This window comes from Diceros bicornis, chromosome 5, assembly GCF_020826845.1.
Source record: "Diceros bicornis minor isolate mBicDic1 chromosome 5, mDicBic1.mat.cur, whole genome shotgun sequence".
Lineage (NCBI taxonomy): Eukaryota > Metazoa > Chordata > Mammalia > Perissodactyla > Rhinocerotidae > Diceros > Diceros bicornis.
The window spans coordinates 14,274,742-14,298,928 of record NC_080744.1 but is presented as its reverse complement, the minus strand read 5'-3'; the positions used below and the strand labels follow the sequence as shown (position 1 = coordinate 14,298,928).

At 38.6% G+C, this 24,187-nt stretch overlaps 1 protein-coding gene across 2 annotated transcripts; it reads right to left on the bottom strand.

The window, feature by feature from the left end:
- Positions 1-14: 14 nt before the first annotated feature.
- On the bottom strand, positions 15-24,187 carry PPP2R3C (protein phosphatase 2 regulatory subunit B''gamma). Of its 2 annotated transcripts, none has more exons than XM_058540728.1 (13): positions 24,036-24,187; positions 18,676-18,803; positions 15,822-15,926; positions 15,063-15,175; positions 14,315-14,412; positions 13,610-13,680; positions 9,177-9,309; positions 7,910-7,965; positions 7,756-7,831; positions 6,823-6,959; positions 4,702-4,839; positions 2,507-2,566; positions 15-323 (listed from the first exon to the last, which is right to left on the bottom strand). In XM_058540728.1, the coding sequence occupies exons 1-13, from the start codon at positions 24,091-24,093 to the stop codon at positions 135-137; spliced, it is 1,362 nt and encodes a 453-aa protein (XP_058396711.1). In that variant the 5' UTR covers positions 24,094-24,187; the 3' UTR covers positions 15-134. The 2 variants fall into 2 exon arrangements, with proteins under 2 accessions (XP_058396711.1, XP_058396712.1); XM_058540729.1 differs by having other exon boundaries at positions 15,063-15,151.

The following is a 24,187-nucleotide window of genomic DNA, read 5'->3' as shown; positions in this document are numbered from 1 at the left end:
AATAAACCAGAACATTTGCTGTGTTCTATAGGCATAGGAACTATTTTATTTAGACCATTTCTAAGGATTCTGCCTCAGGTTTTACATGCAGGATTCAAGTTTATCATAATGAATACAGTCTAGTCTTTGAGAGATCATGTCTCATCAAGGTCTGTAGAGTTTTCACTGTCGTTTGCAACAAGGGCTTCTCTGTTCTCATAAGTCCAGAAGCCATTCAGATCGATTAGAATGGTGGTGACTGTGTCTCCTTGATTACTGTTGATTAAATCCTGAAGAGAGATTTTCAAAGGATCCTTTGGTTTTACCATGTCAAAGATTTCATCCTGCAAGAGAGAAAAAAATACAGTGAAATCTGGTATCTGATTCACTTAATTTCTATCACACAGTGATCTACAATTCAGCACAGGCACATGAGCTTACATAAAATTCTTTGTTCCAGTTTTTTCTTTGCCATTTAACAGATAGGAATCTCCTTTTCACTATGTACAATCACAGAATTTTATTGGAAGATTCCTTAGGTATGTGATAGCTATCCCTCATAGAGGAAGAAACAGACTCAGAGTTTAATCCAAGCTACATAGCTGAGTAGTGGCAAAACTAACACTTAGTTCTTTGAATACATGTTAACTACTTATACTTTTCTGTTGTCTTTTTTTTTTTTTGGTGAGGAAGATCAGCCCTGAGCTAACATCTGCCAATCCTCCTCTTTGCTGAGGAAGACTGGCTCTGGGCTAACATCCGTGCCCATCTTCTTCCACTTTATAGACGCCGCCACAGCATGGCCTGACAAGCGGTTCATCGGTGCGCGCCCAGGATTCGAACCGGCAAACTCGGGCCGCCGCAGTGGAGCGCGAGCACTTAACCGCTTGTGCCACCGGGCCGGCCCCTCTGTTGTCTGCTAATTGGTGGTAAAGCAAGGCCTTGATTTAAGTGCAAACAGCTCAAAGTAAAAACTTAAATGCTTCAGGCCGGCCCTGTGGCTTAGCGGTTGAGTGCACGGCCTCCGATGCTGGCGGCCCGGGTTCGGATCCCAGGCGCGCACTGCTTCTCCGGCCATGCTGAGGCCACGTCCCACATACAGCAACTAGAAGGATGTGCAGCTATGACATACAACTATCTACTGGGGCTTTGGGGGGGGGAAAAATAAATAAATAAAATCTTTAAAAAAAAAAAAAAAAAAACTTAAATGCTTCAGAGCTAAGACAGTGACAAAGTTTCATTTCCAAAAATTGATGTCAACATTTTACTCTGGACCATGGATTGGTGGGTTGGGGGGAGTTCAGTATTAAAAAATTAGTCATCCAGAATGACACTAAACTGCTAAAATTTACTGGAATAGATGAAAGAACCTCTTCTATATTATGAAGTGTACTATATGAATACTTATAAGGAGTTACTATGTGTTTTCTAAATTTTTGTAGTAAAATTAGAGTATTTTATAACATTTAAGGAGGCAAATTACATTTTTAAAAGAGTAGAAAAATTCAGGTAAATGAAGCTTATGAAATTTATTCTTTTTTTTTTTTTTTTTTTGAGGAAGATCAGCCCTGAGCCAGTATCATGCTAATCCTCCTCTTTTTGCTGAGGAAGACCGGCTCTGTGATAACATCTATTCCCAATCCTCCTCCTTTTTTCCCCCAAAGCCCCAGTAGATAGTTGTATGTCATAGCTGCACATCCTTCTAGTTGCTGTATGTGGGACGCGGCCTCAGCATGGCTGGAGAAGCAGTGCGTTGGCGCACGCCCGGGGTTCCGAACCCGGGCCGCCAGTAGCGGAGCGCGTGCACTTAACCGCTAAGCCACGGGGCTCGCCCTGATTTTTATTCTTGTATGTTTGTGAAAGTTCCTTTTCTAGGTTGGTAGCAACTTAAAATTATTAGTTCTTAAGTTGCCTGTTGCATAGTTTCGAATTGGTCTCATTTACATTAAATTAAAATAGCCCTTTATCTTACACTTGGTTAAGGTTAGCTTAGACGTGTTATTTTATTACATTACTCAACCTAAACTTGAATTGATACTGGATGCTCCATGTTTTTCATAGCTGGTAAAAGTCTGATTACTAAAATGCTAACTAGCAGCATCTATTTCAAATAGTGGTAGTTTCCATATTATAGGATTAACGTCTCCTTAATAATACCAAAGCAAGCCAGCCCTCTGAAGTAGCAGACTAAAAAAGTGCCTGAACCTAAACAGTTCCCAAGTTAAAAATTCAGTTTACAGTGAAATAGGCTGCCAAAAGATGCAGGCTATATTGATTCTCTTAATTTTCAATCAAAATGAATGACTGCTTCCAATGAGAACACAAAGCTGACAATGCTAAAATCATAAACTACACAAATTAGCCCAAGTGTAGTCTCAGTTTCTAATGATTTAAATATCAATTCAGAACAAATAACAGCAAATACTTGATTTGGTTCAGTACTTCACTGTTCATAAGCTGCTCTGATATAAAATTTCATTTAATATAAATGATTATCTGGTGTTATGTAAATTAAAGGAAGAGTAACCTTGACGTCTTGAAATGAAACAGGATCTTGTCCATGGATTTTCATTAGTTCCTGTATGGCCTGTATTTAGTAGAAATAAATCTGTAAATAAAAAATAAAATACACAACAGCCCCGCCTTCTGTCCCACGGCCCCTTTTTAGTTCCAATTCCTTTCCTATCAGACCACAAGCCTCATCATTTCAGGCACTCTTGCCAATATTCTCAACTTCCTTGACCTTGTCTCACATCTATTCAGCAGAACCTAAACGCTGGATCAATATAACCATCAACCTTTCTAGGCCTACACTTTAATTATTAAGAACTTAAGAAAAAAGTATACAAGACTACAGATTATTGCTACTACAGAGGAATGGCCTCCAACCTCAGATGAGCCTTTAACGTGGCCTAGCAATTATTCCGTTGTGACCTGTTCCTCCCATCTTCCAGAAATGTTGTTCATACCTTCACCATTCTTTGAGACACTCAATCCACCACCTCCTCTCCAACCCTACACTTTGCCTTCTACTTGACAGAAAAAAAATAGAGGTAAACTTCCCCTGAACTCTTCTATAACCTTTAACAAAAAAATACTGACTGAAGAAACTACTGTGATCCAGTTGGACTAATAAATATTTTAGGTGAGAGTCATTCATTGGAAAATGTGATCTTACAATTCCTGGTAAATAGTCAACTAAATATTCCAAATACCTCCTCTATGTGGTGCCACTGATGGCGTGTGCACAGGGAATGTCTTTGAAGTAGATGAGAATCTCTTGAGTACACTCAGCTACTAGAGTAGTGGACCTGGATAGGATGATCTAGAGTGCACCATCCCGGGCCAGTTTTATCACTAGGATATTGATGTACAAGGCTCTACGAACAGCGCAGGATTGCAGGGCTCAGCACCAGTAACTTCTTACCTTAGCCCATACAACCAAGCCTAAATAAACTTGGATAAAATAGATGCATGTATGAACTATTTTCATGTATTTATTAAATAAAATTTAGTATTCTAGGAGTACAAGATACTATAAAGAATATCTTTATGAAAAGGGGTTGAGTGTTTAATTTCTAAAAGATATGTTTACTGTTTTCCTAAAACTGACTTTTCATTTACTAGGTCTGTCTATAGTGGGGGCATCCCTATGATGGAGTGGTATTATCTTCTCAGATTAGCCATTGATTTAAGCCCATGCAGCATTTAATTTTTAAAAAATGCATCCTAATCCAGGAATTGTAATTTATCCTTCTAATATTTTCAGTAATTACTACCGAGAAAATCATAATGGAAAGCTTCTAAGGGAATTTAACATGAAATTATGAAATATATACGATAAAACTCAGAAACCAAAGTTATTTTAAAAGTACCAAAAATTTTTTAAATGGAAAAGAAAAAGCCTCTGGGGGGAAATGGTTTATGACAAAGATGTGAAAATGTCATTTTTATTGTTCTAAAAAACCCCATTTCTTCCTATTATTGATCTTAAACATCTAAAAATCACATGGTCTTCTAAAAACCAGCTACAGAAATGTAGTGATGGAGTGGACTACTAACTGTACAAAACTATTCCATCAAGGAGAAAAGTCACCATTCAAATGAAAGAATGATTTGTCTTAAAAGGACAGACATTCCTATTTTTACACCTGCTGTATTTGAATGCTTATCAGATACTTCAGAGCTCATCATGTTATTGTCTGAGACCAAAAAGGCATAAAATAAGTACTTCAAAAATCTGTTTCACAATGAAATGCAGCACACAGTTCTAGCCAGTTTTAAAATAACTTTATTTTTTGTAGCACATCAATTAAAAGAATCTACAACTACCAAAGTCTGCAAAACTTCTGTGGAAAGGAGCTACCTTTTCTGAGCTGTTTAAAGCTTCTATAGGATTTTACACACTAGTTTTTGATCACCAAGAGCACAGAATTTCTGATGCATGTTTATGTCTCCACTGGCTAGTATAGCCCAACGTATATTTACACACTTATTTTAGTATTTTACATCTAATCAAATCAGTATTGATTTAGCCCATTTATATTTTTTAAAAATAGAAAAAAAAAAAATAAAAACAGACTTGATTTCCTTCTGAAATCTGTTACGTAAACCCTTTTGTTAAATTTAAACATCATAAGTTAGATAAAATTGTCAGTGAGTAAACCAAATGCTATAACATAATTTAAGGAACAATGACTCATTTACATACATGAGACTTACCCTAAAGAAATAATTAAGGGAAAAGACATTGAGATATCCCTTGTTCTCAATATCAAGCAATTTGAAGATATACTGCAGAGCTGCAGGTTCTTTTCTGTTTTCTAATGCAAGAACAAAATCCAGGTAGGTCTTATAGTCCTATAGAAAAAAAAGTGACTTTCATTAGACACCTTATTTGGAATTAACTTTTAAAGTAAATATCTGATGATCTGACACTATTTTGCAATCAAAAGTGGCATTTTTGGGGCCGGCCCTGTGGCGTAGCGGTTAAGTGCTCGCGCTCCACTGCTGACGCCCAGGGTGCACCGACGCACCACTTGTCAGGCCATGCTGTGGTGGTGTCCCGTATAAAGTAGAGGAAGATGGGCACAGATTAGCCCAGGGCCAGTCTTCCTCAGCAAAAAAAAGAGGAGGATTAGCATGGATGTTAGCTCAGGGCTGATCTTCCTCTCACACACACACAAAAAGTGGCTTTTTTTAATATGAAATGAGAAATCCATTTGTATACTTAACGTTGGTTTCTACAAATTCTGCATAGCATTTAATCTGTTCAGGACAGTTTTGGAGATTTGGCTCATTTTCTTATGAGAGAGATTTGCTATGTTAGACCATAATTTCTTTTCATTATGATTTTGAAATGGACAAGACAGGAATTAAGCTATCGTACATTGCCAATAAATTTATACCTTCATTTCAGTGTGGTCATTTTGAAAAAAAAGTTTATCTGGAATGAACAGAACAGTATATTTACATAGCTGTTTTGAAATATTGTTTAAAAATTTTAAATCAGATGAGTTCCAGTAAGAAGCCACCTTAAAACTGCTAGATGTTCTACAGTGAACGGACACTGTTCTCATCCATAAAAAAAGGCAAAAGAGTATAAATAAAGGCTGGAAAGACATGAAAAGGACAGAAAGCTTTCTTTACGAAGAAGGGATAGTCACAGATTACTTTTTTTGCATGGTGAAAAGTAGTAAAATACCTGGGAGATTCTCACTTAGAAAACAATTTTATACTCTTGGAACAGATGTTCTTGGGCTAAGATTAAGGATTACTTTTTGCATAAATTGCAGTATAAAGAGCTGGAGAGCTGCAGCCTCGTTGTGGTCTAACTCCAGCACAGCTGTAGCCTCTGACTTCCTTTATTCCCCAGAAGTCGTCAGTAACCACGAGCTCTTCACTGGCCACGGTAGACAGCTGTGGAGTCACGCAGCAGAGTTTCTGTGCCTCTTTCCTCTTTTCCTTTGCAGTTGGCTCACAGTGGTGTTACTTAGAAAACTTACTAAAGCTAAATGATAAAACCTAAAATGCTGATTCTCTTCTGACAATATGACCATTTCTTAAGCATCACTGGTTTGGGAAATTTATCAGATCCATGCTTTTAATAGCAAGAATGGTGATTTTAAAATGCTATTTAGAATTTTCTTAAGTATTTTGCATTGTTGTGATAAAAGGACAGGTACAGGTTAGTCAATCTTTAGCTACTAATATAGCCACTTATAGAGAGTAACACAGCCTGCTTCTTAGCTTTAAATTATGGCATATGTGGTACTATCTAGCTGGTAATTTAATGAATGAATCATCTATAGTCATGTGCCACATAAGATGTTTTGGTCAACGACAGACTGCATATAGCACAGTGGCCCCATAAGATTAGTACCCTAGAGCCTAGGTGTATAGTAGGCTATACCATCCATCTTGGTTTGTGTAAGAACATTCTATGATGTTCACACGACTAAACTGCCTAACGACGCATTTCACAGAACATGTCTCCATCATTAAGCAATGCACGAATGCAAAAAAAATAGTCAACCGGATTTGCCAATTTTTCAGATTTTTTTTACTAGTCCACTCTCCTCTACAACAGTTGCACTGAGAATGAAATGAACAAAATATTAAAAATTTGTATTTGCCCTGAGTCCATAAAGGAAGTAATATTTTTAAGCAAATTTACCATAAGATCAAAGGCTCCAAATCTCAAGTAATTTGATCAGTTCATACTTTTTACAGATACTGTTAATGCACTGATATAAAAATAATGCTGTATCACAACAAGAAAAAGTCTTTTGGAAATGGTGAGAGCCTAAATTTTTAAAACTTATCAGAGATTTAAACTACTACCATTTCTCCATCATAAGTGAGACACTCCTGGAAAACACGGTCTAAGAAGACGTTGGTCATAGTTGCTGTTCCGTAGCGGGAGAGTTCTTCTTTACTGAGCATGCCATTGTGATCCTTATCAAGATTCAAATACTGGCCTTGGGAATAAAGATGATAAAAAGACACTTATGACCAAAATAAAATTCTAATTAAACGATAAAAGAATAAACACTAACAAAAAGTTCCAACTGGTTAGTATTTTGCTTTTCAAATGAATTATAGTTATGAACTATGTTATAGTGCTCTAACATCAGCTATCCCTGTAACCTCTATCAGAACAACCGTTAAGCCAGAACTGGTCAAAGAAAACCCATTATGAAGGTCATGGCCTTTGGGCTATCTCACTTACATCATTATTTGTTTTCAGTTTGCAACTTTTAGGACTTTCCTAGGTTTCTAAATTAGATGGAGGTAGGGATCAACAAAAACCTCTGAAATGTTGGCACTTGAACGCAGAGGTCAAGGATGCCAAAATGAGTCAGAAGACCACCCAGCAGAACAATGTAACGGACTAATGAAATTCAAGAAAAGAGCAAGCAGGCCCTAGAACACCTCCCTCTGTGAACCCTGAGAGCATCGTTTTATCACAAGGCTCACAATGCAAGACCATAGCTGATGTTCCTAATGATGCTCCTGAGTCAATAAGAAAGGATCGAATTTCATTCTCTATGTTCTACTGTAGAGTTAGAAAGTGCAGTCATTTCAAAAGAGTTACAAAAATTTAAAAGGTTGATATTTAAACAAGTAAATTTTAGCAATCTAGAATACTAGCTCTTAAGCTAATTAGAATACTTTGATCTTGAGGTAAATAAGCCTATGTATGAAACTGTCCTTTGAACACCAATTAACTGAGGAACGGATAAGTCAAATTTTAGCATTATGATAGGAACATACCATAAACCCTTAGGGCAGAAGGAGCAGAAAACCAATTTGTTTCTTGACTCTCCTTGGACAGTTCCTCATCCCTTAACTAAATGAACACAGAGATATAATTAAAAGATAGCAAATGTCAAGTGATATAATTAAGTGATTTAAAAAACATATTTACCTCCAATAAATCATCTAGGAAGCTGCATGCTAAAATATCTTGAATTTTTATCTTCCCTTTAAAGAACATAAAGACACACAATTTCATTTTAAAACAAGAGCAACTCAATTTTATAAAGCTATTATTTTAGAACAGCAACCACTCAATTGATATTTTACAGCTTCTTAGCTCTTATGCTCCAAAGTCCTTATTATACAGAAGAGGGAAATCTGCAAAGCACATTTAGTAAAATCTCTAACTCATATCTACTTGTATACCCCCAACCATATAAATCAAATCGATAAATTCTTTCCAAAATTACATTGATATCAGATTCCCAAAAAAGTTACGTTGAGTATTTGTGGATATGGATATGATACTGCAAGTAAGGGAACAAGGAGACTGTCCATTTTTCTTTGGCAGGTTCTCTAATAGGAAGCAATGTAGAGGTTAAGAGATAGATGAGATAGATGAGAATTTAAATCCACTTCTAGATATGTAATCTAGCTAAGTCTCAGTGGCCTCACACACAAAATGTGGATAATAATAAAGCCTGCCTTTGGAGTTACAAGAAGGAAATGAAAGAATCCATGTAAAATGCTTAGCAGAATAACTGGTATACAATCAACAGTCAAACTGTTGGCTATCATTATTTTGTAAACTTTGAAGGGAAAAGATGTGTAAGTGCCTATAACGGAGGCGTTTAAAACAGACTGTCAGCTACTGTGTACTATGATGGACTCACAGCTGGATTTTCGAGGACAGGAGGAGAATCAAGGACTTTGATTTGGGCCTTCTGTCCCTTCCTCTGCCCCAGTTACATGTATTTAAGTCTAGCAGGTTAGAACAGTCAATAAACTGTACTGTAAGTGAGGCCAAATTTACTAATCTGATCCTCATATAGGATAGTTAACTTGAGAAAAACACATTGTGGCTAAATGGTTCTCCTATCTCCCAATTCATATTTTTCATCAAAAAGAACAATTGTCCATTACATTACAGATCAGGGATAGCAAATTATATCAGAATAACTGGCTTCTTGGAACTGAAAAGAGCCACAGATTACCCAGTTCATACTTTTAGAGATGAAGAAACTGTAAGATGTTAGGTGACATGCCCACTGTCACATAGCTGGTTATAGTCAGTGCAAGTAAATCATAAACAATCTTTATATATTAATGGCAACAACATGGTAGGAAAATAAATGACATTTTCAAGACTTTAGTTATTAAGATGTAGAAGTAATAATATCCTTGTAACATCTAAGTTATATAGGATTTTCTTTTACCTGTTCTTAGAGGGTCTAAAAAGAAGAAGAACTTCCTAACTGCTGTACAAACATAAAAAGAATAAAAAGATTTTTCCAGCCCATCTAATTGTGGCAAAGTCGGGATAAGCTCCAATATGTAGTTTTCTAAATCCTGAAAGAACAAAACAAAATAAAACTTTAAAGTGTTAAAATGTCTGATCTTGTTTCTTCATTACACACTGGAATAGAATTTCAGGCCAAAAAATTATTCAGCATTAATACTCTATTAATGATGAAATAAATTCATAACTATGTTAGTGGTGAAACTATTTTATATTAAATTTGTTTCTACTAATTTACTTCTTTCTAAATTTTAACATTTTTGAATAGGTAATATATTCTACACAGTTCCAAATCCAAAGGGAACAAAAAAGTATTCATTGAAAAGTCTCCCTCTCACCTATTTCCTCTCCCCAGAGGTAACCTATATCATCAACTTCTGATGTATCTTTCCAAAGATAATTGATGCACATGCAGGCCAATACATATATACATATTCTCCTCCTCTCTTTACACAGGATGTAGCAGCATACCATGCAAATTCTCCTGTATCTTGCTTTTATCACTTAAAGAATATACTCTGCAGTCAATCCACATTAGCTCTCAAAGAGCTTCTACTTTTTTTTAAATAGCTATGTATTATTTCATTGTATGGAAGTACCATAATCTAGCCAGTATTCTACTGATGGACATTTAGGTTTGTTCTAATTCTTTGCTACACTAAAAACAACACTATAGGGGCTAAGCTAATTTTTCATTGATAGCTATTATGGGAGAATATAGGATATAATTTCTGTAAGTGGAATTGCTGGGTCAAACCATATGCACATTTATAATTTTGATAGACATTGGCAAACCTCCCACCTCCCCATAAAGGCCATATCCATTTTACACTCCCACCAGCAATGTGAAGGCTGTATCAACACTTCCTAAATTATGCCCCAGAAGTGCTACAGTAAACTTACAGGGGTGCAGCAGGATATTTTATATTTTTGAGGGAAACGTGTGAGACACTGCACGACAGATGTCGCTATGAGCTAGAGCTATGAGCTCAAGGTAGTTCATATTTTCAACATTAGATCGAAATATCTTCCTTTTGATGACATCAATTTTTGCAAAGCTAGGTTTTTGGTGGTTGCTGTGATAAAGGCAGTACCACATGAAAATTAGTGTGGAAGAGGAATTGAGGGTGACTGTGTCCAATCTAATTCCCAGGTCTGAGTAGCTGTACAGTGCCCCAGGGGCACACACATTCCGTTAGTAATTGTTATATAAGAATAACGTAAAAATATTATTTTCTTTTAATTATGTGTATTACAAATGGCTAACAGGATAATAAGTTTAATGGATACTTTTTAAATTGTTTAGAACTAACTGGTTAATAAATGGAACTATTAACTATTTCCTTTGGCCTTGAGCCACTATGAAAAAATTACTGAGCTAATAAGGGCAATGTGAACTGAAAAAGTTTGGGAAACCTTGGCCTATTAGACATTCTTTCATTAAAAGTATTATCAAACTTTTTTTTTCGCTGAGGAAGATTCGCCCTGAGCTAACATCTGTTGCCAATCTTCCTTTTTGCTTGAGGAAGATTCACCCTGAGCTAACATTTGTGCCAATCTTCCTCTATTTTGTATGTGGGTCACCACCACAGCATGGCTGCCGACAAGTGGTGTAGGTCTGTGGCCGGGAACTGAACCCAGGCCACTGAAGCAGAGCACACTGAACTTAACCACTAGGCCATGGGGCTGACCCCTCAAACTTTTTGATCTTTGTCAATCTGGTGGTGTAGATCTATTTGGCATTTCTCTTATTATGTGAACTTAACATTTTTTGTCTGATTAAGAAGCATTTGTATTTTGCTTTCTGCAAACTATTTACATCCTTTGCCCAGTTTTCTATTGGGTTAGCAGCCATTTTCTTCTTCATCTTTAGGAGCTTTTTATACATTAGGATAATTGGCCATTTGTCTGTGACTGCGTTCAGTTATTTTTCCTGGCTTGTTGTTTTCTCTTAACTTTGTTTATGATGGTCTTGGCTCTACAGATTTTTTTTTTTAATTTAGCTGAATTTATTCATTGTTTTTCAGACTTCTGAGTTTTGTCATACTTAGAAAGGCTTTCCCTATTCCAAGATTATATATTTAAAAGTCTCATGGTTTCTTATATTTATTTTAACAATTTGTTACTTTTGCTTTAGCCATTGTATAGTGTTTCCAGTTGATCTGAGATACTTTATAATTTAAGTTGTAGAACAAACAGATGGCATCTCAAACTTGATGTGTCCAAAATGGGACTCTTCCCATCCCCAACCCTGGTCCTCACCCATTTTTCCCTATCCCAGCAGCTGTTCAAAACAAATATTTAAAACTCATCTTTGGTTCCTACCTTAACTTCACTAAGGCCCCTCCTGCTTACCCCCAACATCTAATTCAGCAGCAAATTTTTGGGGGGCGTGGGTGTCCAAAAGATATTGAATTAATCTATTACTGGCTTTTTCTATAGCCATCAGCCTGATCTGGGCCACTATCATCTCTCACTTGGACTACTGCAGTAGACTCCTAACTATTCCTTCTTTTCTTCTAGGCTCCTTACAATCCATTCTCCACACAACATCCAGAGTGATCTTTTAAAAGGTAGACCATATATCCTGACAGATTCAGCTTAAAACTTCTAATGGCTTCCCATTAATTTCAAAATAAAATCCAAACTCCTTCCCATGGGCTAATAGGCCCTACAGGTGGCCCCTGCCTACTTCTCCAACTTCATCTCCTATCTCTCTAACCTTTGCTCATGTGCTCTAGCTACAATGGCTTCCTTCTGTTCCTAGAACAGGTCAGCTTTAACTTTGCCTTGGGGACACTGAATTGCTGTTCCCTGTATACTACATCTTCACAAGGCTAGCTTCTTTCCTCAAAGAGGCACCCCTTCCATCTCATCTAAAATAGCCCCCGACCCCATCATATGCTTTCCCATTACTCTATTGTCTCCATAGAACCTGTCACTATTTGAAACTATCTTGCTTATAATTTAGTGTCTGCCTCCCCACTCTGCTAGGAAAAAAGCTCCCTGAGAGTAAAGCTCCGAACAGTATCTGGCACAAATTAAGTATCTGATAAGTGCTTATTTAATAAAACTTAGTAAGCGAATGAAAGTTTGCCTACACTACTCAAATTATTGAAGTTGGCTCTGGAAATCACTTCTTTTCAATAAGGAAGACACAAAGTCTCGTTTCAAAAGGCAAAGTGCCAATGTTAGGAGAAATAACTTCTTTTCTTTGAGAGAAATGTTTTCTTTCATTAAGAGAAAGGAAAACTACTCCATTTTAAACATACTACAGAGATAAACTGTTGCTTTTCTCTCTCCTTCCCCTATCCCTCTTTCAATTTTTGTTCTCATTCATGGAAAGAGGCAAGACAAGCAATAGAGGGGAAGTGTATTTTGTAAACCAGCTGCTGACAAGAATTCTCAGAGCTATAGACACAGTCCAGTATCTGACCTGAATAAGTATCAACAGATGGCTAATATGTCTTCCTTGCTAGAGAGAGATGGATACAAGCAAGAACCTTTTACTGTCAAGTTGATCTGAACCTTAAAGGATGAGAATGGTACTGTGTCCCTAGAAAGGTTTTTAAGTGTAAATGTTCAGTATGAGCTAACAGATTCTATCTACAGAAATCTGGATAAAACAGACTGCAATAAATTATAACAAAAAACAAACTATAACAGGGAATTTTCATTTCTTTAAATTACATATTCAAATATTTAAGTGATTAATTAACCTGGTTCATATTTATGCCTAACTCCCTTCTCCATTCCCCCACTACCCTAAAAAGGACTCCATATTTGGGAAAAAAGTGTGTGCTGAAAAGAAGCACATGTATATAATTTAGATACCCACAGTGACAAGAAGCATAGTTATTTGGATCATCAGGCTATAATTCTCTGTTGATAACTTGGCCTAACTACATTAGTACCTAATGGGAAATAAAAAGCCTCTTGGTAACTGGCCTTACAACTCAAACCTACAGGTGGGAATGTAGTCACATTATTTTTCTCTTATATTTCCTAAAAAAGGAAAAATTTCTGGCCCTTACATTTTAAAATAGTCATACATTGATAACACTCATGAATAAGCAAAAGGTTTTCACTATTTCTTCCATGATTTTTAATCCTATTAAACCACTACATTCTTATTTTCTCCTCTAAAAGGCTTTTAAGGTTGGAGAAAAGAATCTAAAAAGGAATTTTTGTGGTCAATATACATTTTAAAAGTTTTTTAGTAACATGTTATCTGTAAAAACAAACAAAAACATAGAAACAAAATAAGAATCACTGTAATCCCAACACCCAGTGGTAACACTGTTGACATTCTGACATCTACAGTAGTTATGAAAGTAGGGTAATACTTACTGATTCCCGAAGATACCCTTGTCCAGCAACATCATATAAACTGAGTCCTATTCTTGTTTGATGAAGCCAAACTTATAATAAACGAGAAAATAAAATATAAGTATTAAGATCTCTCCTTTAGCATATAAATGGACAAAAGGAGATAAAGAGCTAGATTAGAGGACCAGCTAATCTAATAACTCTATAAACACATTTCTTCTCACACATACTACTTATTCATTAACCCAAAAATTGTTCAAAACAAAACAAACATACCATAGAATTAATGGCACATATCAACAGTTCTACCATGCCTACAGCGACAATGTCGATGCCCTCGAGGATATTGTTCTTTACCTATTAAATTTGTGTTCTACCAAACAGGGACAGTGACTGTAATGTTATGCCTTCATTGAAGCTGCTTTTATTCTACTGAGGTTAATTACTGCAACCAAATATTAGTTAAAGATGGAACACACAGGACTTCACAGATCATTATGGAACTTACAGGAATCATAACTACTCCAAGTTGTTTAAGAAAATCTCAGCTCTAGTACGTTCCAGGAGAGAATCACAATAATAGGAAAACAAATCCTGGTCAAAAGAAATAAATTCTGCTATTCAAACGTACTAAGAGAGCTGTCTGACCTGGAAGGGATACCATAAAAGCATGGACCAAACCCTCCTGACTCCCAGACAGGAGGAGTGCAAGCACAGTGAAATCACCTTTTCTCATGACATAATTAAAGAACTGCATGATGGAAATTCTTCCGTAAGAATCTGTGTGAAGGAGTTTAGCAAAGACTTTTGCTGTGAAAAATTGCCTAAGGAAAGGAAATAAAGATTAAAATCATTTGTCAACATAATATAAAAAGGACTTCTATGAATTAGCAAACAACAGCATAAATTCAAACAATTAAAAATCAAAGTGATAAAAAAACCAAAGTGAGAACTATAGTCAAAACTTAAAATATTGTCATACATCTTTGCATTCTATTGTCTTAAGAATGGGGCCGGGCCAGCAGCATCGCGGTTAAGTGCTCGCGTTCCACTTTGGTGGCCCGGGGGTCCCAGGTTCAGATCCCAGGCATGCACCGAGGCACCGCTCGTCAAGCCATGCTGTGGCGGTGTCCCATATAAAGTAGAGGAAGATGGGCACGGATGTTAGCCGAGGGCCAATCTTCCTCAGCAAAAAAAAAAAAAAAAAAAAAAAAGGATTAGCATCGATGCTAGCTCAGGGCTTATCTTCCTCAAAAAAACAAATGAAGGCCTATAGTGTTGTAAATAAACTATTTCTTTTAATAACTTCATACCAATGTAATTTTCTTGACTGTAAATAATTTTATTAAACTTATTAGTAATTCAAATTGACTCAAATTGTCATACTATTGACTTAAGTTTTCATTAACATTTATTTGAGGCATTTAAAATGCTTAATGTAATATACTCCTTTGTTAATTATATTTATTCTTACTTGCACTTTGGTCCAGCTTTTTCACCAACCTTCAAAAAATTTTCGTAATTAATCATTGCTTCCTCTCCAATCACAGGTGGTGTCTGGTGCTTGTCCAACAAAAACCATAAGTTCTTAGAAGAATTGCAGAAATGAAGATGTTATAATTAACAGAATAAAATTTAAAAACGTAGTTAAATGTGTTATTTCCATTAAAATGATAGTCTGATAGCAGAGAGTTAATACTAAGATGAATCTCATCCCCTATTAGCCTTTTGATTACATAATAAATAATAAAAATAATAGCTATAATAAATAAAAATAGCTCAATAAAAATAGCTAGCATTTATTGAGTGCTTACTAAGTTCTAAGGTTTTCATATATAGTGCCTCTTGAATCCACATAACTGTATGATGTAGATAGTGTTATCCCTACCTTACAGAGGAGAACTGAAGCACAGAAATGTTAAGTCCATTGCCCAAGAGCACAGAGATTTGAACTGGGATTTGAACCCCTGCAGACTGACCCTACAGTGACGGTTCTCAACTTTGGCCTCACATTAGTATCATCTAGGGACTTAAAAAAAAACGAAACAAAACCATCCTTGGGAAACGGGCCCACGCAAGCCCTGCAGCTGGTTCTGGCGGAACCATCGCTCCAGAGCCTGTGCGTTCACCCACTCTGCAGCACTGGCTCCATCAAGGCACCCGGAGATGCTGCATGACGTAAGAGAACTAAGAAACGGCTAACATCCATAGCAACCTTTTATTCCATTCTTACCTGTAATTCTTCATTATCCAGCAGTTCTCTGCTTTTCCTTTGCAGGAAGACGGCTCTGGATTCCTCTCTCAATTTCTGCAGTAAGACTTCATCTTCAGCTGGCAGCTAAAAATACACTGTAGAGTTAATTTCTACACTTGAATTCTAGACTATTGGATTATAGAAAATGTACTTGGCCTCATAAAATAACTATTTACGCCACTGCCTCAAATTACTTTTTGTATCTCAATTTTGCTTAACTTCAAATCATTCATTGAAAAAGTTCATTTAACAAAAAGAGATCCACAGAGAATTCAGTGATCAGTAAGGCCAGATTCTTGCCTGGAAAAAGCTAACAGTCTAGCCCAAGTTTCATTTTATATTCTTAGAGCACTGTTTCCACTGTAACCTAAGATTGATATAGAACTAAATTAGGACTAGCTGAAGATTGACAGTCTTAGCAAAGTATGCCTTTTGAGACTGGATCACCTTACCTCTTGGAGACAGTAAAGCCAGTGTCTATTATGTTGGCCTCCAAGGCAGAGGGTCTGCTCACTGGGGTGATTTCCATAAGCAAGGCTTTAAAATGACTCATTCCAACTCGACTTCAAACAATTTGCTTTGATGATTTCTTCTTCCTTTTTTACATCTTTGTCTCATTAAATGTACCTAAGTAACTTATAGTCCAAATTAGGGGTTATGGTTTTCCCTTTTCATTTCCAAGAACTAAGACACCATCCCTCCCATCAAAAGGAATGGAGAAGGAAGAAGCATTAGGAGGTGTCGCTGGGGCTGAGACTGGGATTGTGCTCCAGTGGCTGGTCAACCAGCTAATCAGCTAAGGAGAGAAGTGGTGGCCAAAGATGACAGGTGGTTTCCCTGAAGCAGTGGAGGGGAAGAAGAAGAGGAAGAAGAGACAAGGGAAAGACTGTCCCATAAATCCACATCTGCAGACCAGAAACCACCTGGGATCTGGGAGAGGTCACAGAGGGAAGGAAGAAAGAGAAATGTGGGAGAAAGGGATTCCCTCAGGAACCAAAAGGTTGGTACTGGGAATATAAGCAAGTTGAGTCCTAGCCTCAGGAGTGGGGTCACATCCACATCTCAGGGCTGTTCCTGGGTTAGGGAGATACTGTGTTTCATAATCCTGATTAAATGAAATGATGAATATCTGAAGTGCTCTTAAGTATGTGGGCACTCAGTAAATGCCAATTCCCTTCCCTCTCCCCAAGACTATCAAAAATCTTCAGTTATCTACTTGCCTCTGTTTAAGAAAGTGTAAAATGCAAAAAAACAGGAAAAGTATGTATCATGTGATCCCATTTTCGTTAAACACACACACGTCTCACAGAAATATGTAGAAGGATTTATGTAAAAATGTTTGTTTACATCTCTGGGCAATGTTATGGGAAAATATCATCTAGTTTAGCTTTTCTCCCCCTTTTCCATGACAAACGTGGACTAGTCATGTAATTCTTAAAAGACTGGGAGACATATGGTATTACACAAAGGTTGCCAATAAAAATGGTTCACATGGCGGGCTGGCCCGGTGGCGCAGTGGTTGGGTTCATGCACTCTGCTTTGGCGGCCTGGGGTTCATGGGTTCGGACCTGTGCACTGCTTATCAAGCCATGCTGTGGCAGGCGTCCCATATGTAAAGTAGAGGAAGATGGGCATGGATCTTAGCCCAGGGCCAATCTTCCTCAGCAAAAAGAGGAGGATTGGCCATGGATGTTAGCTCAGGGCTAGTCTTCCTCACCAAAAACAAAAAAAAAATTAAAAAAAAAAATGGTTCAGATGAAAAAAGTTTGTACTTGAAGAAATAAGTTACAATTATATAGATAATTCACTTTTTTAATACTTCAGTCCTTAACGCAAGTAAAACAAAATGTTTACTTTCTTTGCAAATAATATTATAATTAACTGAGTTTAGAAGGTAACAGATTTAAGAGACATTCAGCAAAATGTCCAAAGTTAACTTTTCTATAGTGGTTACATTTTACATAATAATAAATTGGTCTTATTCTTTTAGGTAGCCTTCAATTTCAGGTATAAATAGCTTTCTTAAGGTCCTACTGTTTTATCTATAACCCTCTTTAAAGCCTTCCTTTTAAAGTTAAGTATAGCTCAGGGCCAGCCCCGTGACTTAGCAGTTAAGTGCATGCGCTCCGCTACTGGCGGCCCGGGGTTCGGATCCTGGGCGTGCACTGACGCACTGCTTCTCCGGCCATGCTGAGGCGGCGTCCCACATGCAGCAACAAGAAGGATGTGCAACTGTGACATACAACTATCTACTGAGGCTTTGGGGAGAAAAAGGAGGAGGACTGGCAATAGATGTTAGCCCAGGGCTGGTCTTCCTCAGCAAAAAGAGGAGGATTGGCATGGGTGTTAGCTCAGGGCTGATCTTCCTCACAAAATAAATAAATAAAAAATAAAAAAAATAAAAAATAAAGTTAAGTATAACTCTTCAAATTTTCCATGCTCAATTTTTCAGTTTAGCCTGAAGCAAATGTTTTACACCTTATAACATGAGTAAAAGACAAAGTTAGAAACGGTGATCAGCCAAGTAAAACTAAGTCTTATAAGAGCCTGAGCAATATAAGCCAATAGAATACCTACTACTAATATCCATAATAAAAATGAGGAGAAGGAAAAAGCCTATAGCTTTTCTATAAAGGGGCAATTAACTTTGTGTTCTTATACCAATTACCAGGTCCAAGATAATGATAAGATCAGCTAGAATAAAAGGATAAATATATAAAATTTAACATATAATCCTCAATTTACTTATTTATAAAATATAACATTTTGATCCCATTCTAAAATTACATTTCATTTATAAACTCTGCAAGACATTTGCTTTGATACCACTTACCCTATAATAAAACCGGGGAATGGTCTTATAGAATTCATTTGTGTTTTTTCTACCTCCTTTCCATTCTGAGTAGTATTTGGTAAATAAATCCATTTCTTCATCTTTTAATTCTTGTTCACTTTTTTTTTCTGTTAAAATAGATTGAGGGGGGAAAGCACTTTTAAAGTCAAACAATACTTTCCTCAGGTCATCTATATACTATAGTCTAATTACAGTGCAAAAAAGCCCTCACAACTGCTTAGACGCTGAACATCTATAGCAACTTTCTTAAAATACCCAGAATCACTATCTTCCACTGAAAGTCTCCCTTACATCTTTAACCTCTTCTCAGCGGCTCCTTCCGCTTTTTTTAATCACTATACTTGTCTCTTCAAGTCACTCCCTCTCTTATAGACCTCTGGCATGTTCCTATTTCAGTCTATCAAAGTCTTTACTGAGCACCTACTGTGGACAGAGCACTGTACTAGACACTGGGGCTAGAGCGATGAGAAATCAGGCACAGCCCTTGACCTCTCGGAGTTTCAGCCTCATAATCACTGTTCCTCTACCTAATGCAAAACCCTTCCATCTGAAGCTCACACCTCAGGGTGCTCTTACCCTCCAATCCCCCTACTGCTGGCATTAGCTGTCTCATTTAGCCATTCCTCCACACTTATTTGAGGACATGGCAACTGGTGCACAGCATTCTGCATCTCAGTGTCCTGCAATCATCAAGGAAGAATAAACATTTATGTGGGTAACTGGGACCCCCTTAACTCTGAAGGCTTTCACCTCTACTCTGTCGCTTGGTTCCATGGCAAGACCACAAATCTTATCTGCTCCCCTTCTGGAATCTTAAACTCTAATATACTCTCAGATAATTTTTCTTTCCTTCTGGTTATTCAAAACCTCATTGCCATAATACCTGCACTTCAGCCTCACTGAGATCTTCAATTCTGTGATCTATTTTCTGAAAAGTTTATTTACCTCTTCCTGGTCTCACTTCCTTCCCAATATGCCTGTAGTTGTTCCCCTAAACTCCTCTCATGCCTGCATTTCTGCTGCATCTGCCATGTTAATTTTTTCTTTCTTTTTTTTGTGAGCAAGATTAGCCCTGAGCTAACATCTGATGCCAATCCTCCTCTTTTTTTGCTGAGGAAGACTGGCGGGGCTAACATCCGTGCCCATCTTCCTCTACTTTATACGGGACGCCGCCACAGCATGGCTTGATAAGTGGTGTGTCGGTCTGTGCCTGGGATCCGAACCTGCGAACACGGGCCACTGAAGCGGAGCATGCGAACTTAACCGCTATGCCACCAGGCCAGCCCCCTGCCATGTTAATTTTTAACCTTGGACCAATCTTATAATCTAATTTGTTTACTATGGCTCAATGCTGTTGGAGAAAATTGCAAAATTTTGCAAATTTTTGGTCCCACAAAGTTTTTTCATGGTTACTAATTAATAAGTCAGCCTCTCAAAAACAATAGTACATATTTTGTTTGCCCTTGATGTTCTCTTCGTGACTGATTACTCCAAACTTGCACTACATTCCTCAAGCCCCCTCTGTGTTCACACTCAACAGACGACATTCCTTCCTAGTTCACCAAAAACTGAGTCTACTGGGCACGGACACTGATAAACACCTAAGTGGACTGGGAGGGCAGGAAGGTATCAGATCTGCACCTTACCTTCTTCCTGCCAGATGCAGAGGAAGAGGTATCTCTTCTCTCACCCAAGGCTAACCCCTCATGCTACCTGAGCGCTTAACCTCAGCCTCTCCAATTCTGTTGTGTTGTTCCATCATTGATTCTTTCCTTCTCCCCACCTCCCTCTTCAGTACCTTCAACTTCTTCATCTTTACTGGCTTTTCTTTAACTTACAAATACACTGAGGTCTTTCCCATCACTCCAAAAAACTCCTTCCTTTCTACCTACTGTTACACATGACTCCTTTCTTTTTTTTTTTTAATTTTATTTATTTATTTTTTCCCCCAAAGCTCCAGTAGATAGTTGTATGTCATAGCTGCACATCCTTCTAGTTGCTGTATGTGGGACGCGGCCTCAGCGTGGCCGGACAAGCGGTGCATCGGTGCGCGCCCGGGATCCGAACCCAGGCTGCCAGCAGCGGAGTGCGCACGCTTAACCGCTAAGCCACGGGGCTGGCCCTCATGACTCCTTTCTTTCTCATCCACTTTTTCAAATGAAAAGCCTATACTGGCTATCTTTACTTTCTCACCTCTCATTCTCTCTTCATGCAATTCTATTTCTGCTCTTACCACTCTACAGAAACTGTTCTTGCCAGGGCAACCAAGGACCCAATTGCTCAGTCTAATATACATTCGTGTCCTTGATTTCTCTGTAAAATTTGATACTGTTGATGAGTCTAACCTCTTCTTGGCTTTTATGAGACCACACACTATTGATTCTATTTTCTGGCCATTTCTTCTTTTTTTGTTAACCCTTCTTCCTCTATCATTTCAACTTTCGTAGTTTAACTTCTAAGTCCCAAACCTATGTCAGTAACCCAGACATTGCTCTTGAACTCTAAACTCATCCATTCAAACAAAATATTTTCATCCTCATGCTGCAACATAGCTGAAATAATTCTCCCCATCCCTCACCTTACTACTCTTCTCTAATTCCATATTTCCATTTCAGTTGATGGTAGCACGATTCATCCAGTCACCCAAGCCCAAATCCCAAAAGTCATGTTCATTGTTTCATTCTTTTTCCTTCAACTATTCTAGAGATACACAAGTAAATGTGTGAGTAGCTGTGTGCATGTGTGTCCATACATACATGCAGCTTTCAACAGAGTGTCAGGGAAAGCCTCACTGAGATGAAATTAAAAAACTGAGGAAGAGGAGGAAGCACGCTATCCAGATATCCAGGGGGAAGTACATTCCAGGCAAAGGAAATAGCCAGTGCCAAGGCCCTAAGATGAGAGTGTGCCTGGTGTGTGCAGGGAAGAGGGAGGCAGCCAGTGTGACTGCAGCACAAGGAGCCATGGGGAGATTAGGGAGGGCAGACAATGGGGAGCCAGGCCACCAGGTGGTTGGAAAGACCTTGGCTTTTATTCTGGTGAGGGAGAGAGCCACCTGAAGCAATGAGGAGGCTAATGCTAATCCAGGTGACAGACGGCGGTGGCTTGGAACAGGGTGGCTGCAATGGAAGCCGTCAGGAGGAAATATACTCTGTATTTTCTTTTTAGTCCCAGGATTTGCTGACACACTGGATGTGGGTATTAGAGAACGAGAGCAGTCAAAGATAACAAAGATATAACTAAAGGTTTTGACCAGATATGGGGTTGCCAGTACCTAAGATGGGGAAAACTACAAGTGAGCAAGTTAGGAAGGAGAGCAGGAGTTCAGTTCTGGAAAAATTAAGATTAAGATATCTATCAGATCCAAGTGGCAATGTCAAGTAGGCAATTAGATATATGAATCTGGCATTTGGGAAGAGGTCCAGGATAGAGATAAAAATTTAGGAGACAATACGAATAGATAATATTTAAAGCCATATGACTGGATAACTTCACCATGAAGGTGAGTGTAGACAGAGAATAGAAGCTGACCACGGACTTAGCCTTGGGCATTTCAACGTTAAGTTGTTGGGTAGAAGAGGAAGAAAAAGCAAAGACTAAGAAGGGATGCAGGTGAGGTAGGAGGAAAACTAAGAGAGTGTGTCTCCCAGAAACCAAGAGAAGAAAGTATGCGTAGGAGGAGAGAGTGAACTACTACGTTCCTGGCAGGGACTGCTGGCAGGTCAAGTAAAATGAGGACTGAAAACTGACCACTGGAACAACATGGAGATCACTGACCATCTTGACAAACAGGAATTAGAGACGAGTACGGATTTAACCAACAATTCTTCTAACAAGTGTTGCTATAATGGGAGCAGAGAAATGAGGCATAGCTGGAGGTGGAAGTTAAGACAAGACAGTTTCTTTAAGACGGGAGAAATACCACCATATTCACATGCTGATGGGAATGACTGAGAAAGAAAAACTGATGATGCAGAAGAGAGGGGATGACTGGGGGAGCGCATCCTTGAGTAGGCAAAAACGGGATGGAATCTAGCACACTGATGAAGGAAACAGCATTAACCAGAAGTTGTGCAACTAAATGACTCATTTTGTTTATCATCTCTCCCAACACTAAAGCATGATCTACAAGGACAAAGATTTTTGTCTGTTTTGTTTACTGTTATAACCTACAACAGTACCTGACACATAACACATGCAATGGAGTGGCTTTAAGAGTGAAGGGGAGGAGAAAGCACAAGTATAGGTAACTTTTTCGAGACGTTTTCCTATAAGGGGTGCAGAGAAATGCAGCAAAAGCTGGAGGCGGATGTGAGATCAAATGATTTTTTTTTTAAGATGGGGGATATTACAGCATGTTTGTCACAGCTGATGAAAACGATCCAGTAGAGACACAAAATTTGATGATGCCTGAGAGAGAGGATAAGCCCAGAGTGAAGGCAGTGAATAAAAGAAAGGGAACACGATCTAGTGTTGGAGTGCAGAGACTGTCTCACATAGCAGCTTGGACAGTTCTTCATTTTAACCGTGAAGGCAGAGTGTATGCGCACCTATGGGGGGCTGACAATGGTAAATGGGAACACGTGACGTTCTTCTTTGATTGCTTCTACTTTCTCAAATACATATACGTACATACGTAAGTCCATCAGCTGACGGTAAGGAGTAGGAAGGACATACTGGAGGATCGGAAGTTTGGGAGATGAGAAGAACTGCCTTAGACTGTGGGAGAGTGAATGTCTAGGGAAACACGGAAGGAGTGTAAATGAATGGCTGAAAACACCTACTTTGGGTGAGTGGACGCGAATTAAAAGTGAGACAATTCACCCTGGTTCCTTTTTTCTCCAACCACTTTCAGCTGCTCCGGGTGCAGGTGTGGAATACGAAAGACAGTTTTAACTAGATTGGTTAGCAAGCAAGTGTGAAGGAGGGCGAAAGGGACAAGGAAGAATGGATTATGAAACCTAAATGTTATCCATTTTAGATGGATAAGGAGGGAAGTGAAAAGTGTGATGGTAACAAGGCGGTAGGATCAATGGACCATAGGTTCTGGAAGGACCGAAGAGTTGTTGGAGCCGGGGTTCTCAATTTTCCCTCACAGTCTGGGTCAAGACCATGTAAGTGAGAGGCTAAGGAAGCTTTTCATTCCCGCAAATCCTTTCCCCGGGAAGTGTGGGTCACACCTCCCCGGATCCCTAAACCAGTCCACTCTGCCTCCTTTGTCAGGGGCGGTTCTCGAGGAGCGGAAAGCGCCGCTCGCGTCGCTGCTCCTCCCCGCTCTCCCCCAACCTCTAGGAGTTTAGGGCCGGCCTGGCTCTGCGGGCGGCCCCTCCCAAACTCACTGTTTGGACCGGTGTCGGGCGTCGCTAGCCGCCGGCGAAGCACTTCTTTCCAGTCCATGGCTGACTCCCGCGCAGCGGGTCCTGCATTCGCTGTTTACTGCCCGCTCCACCCCCTCCCAGCTCCGACGTCACACGCCGTCCAGCCCCGCGAA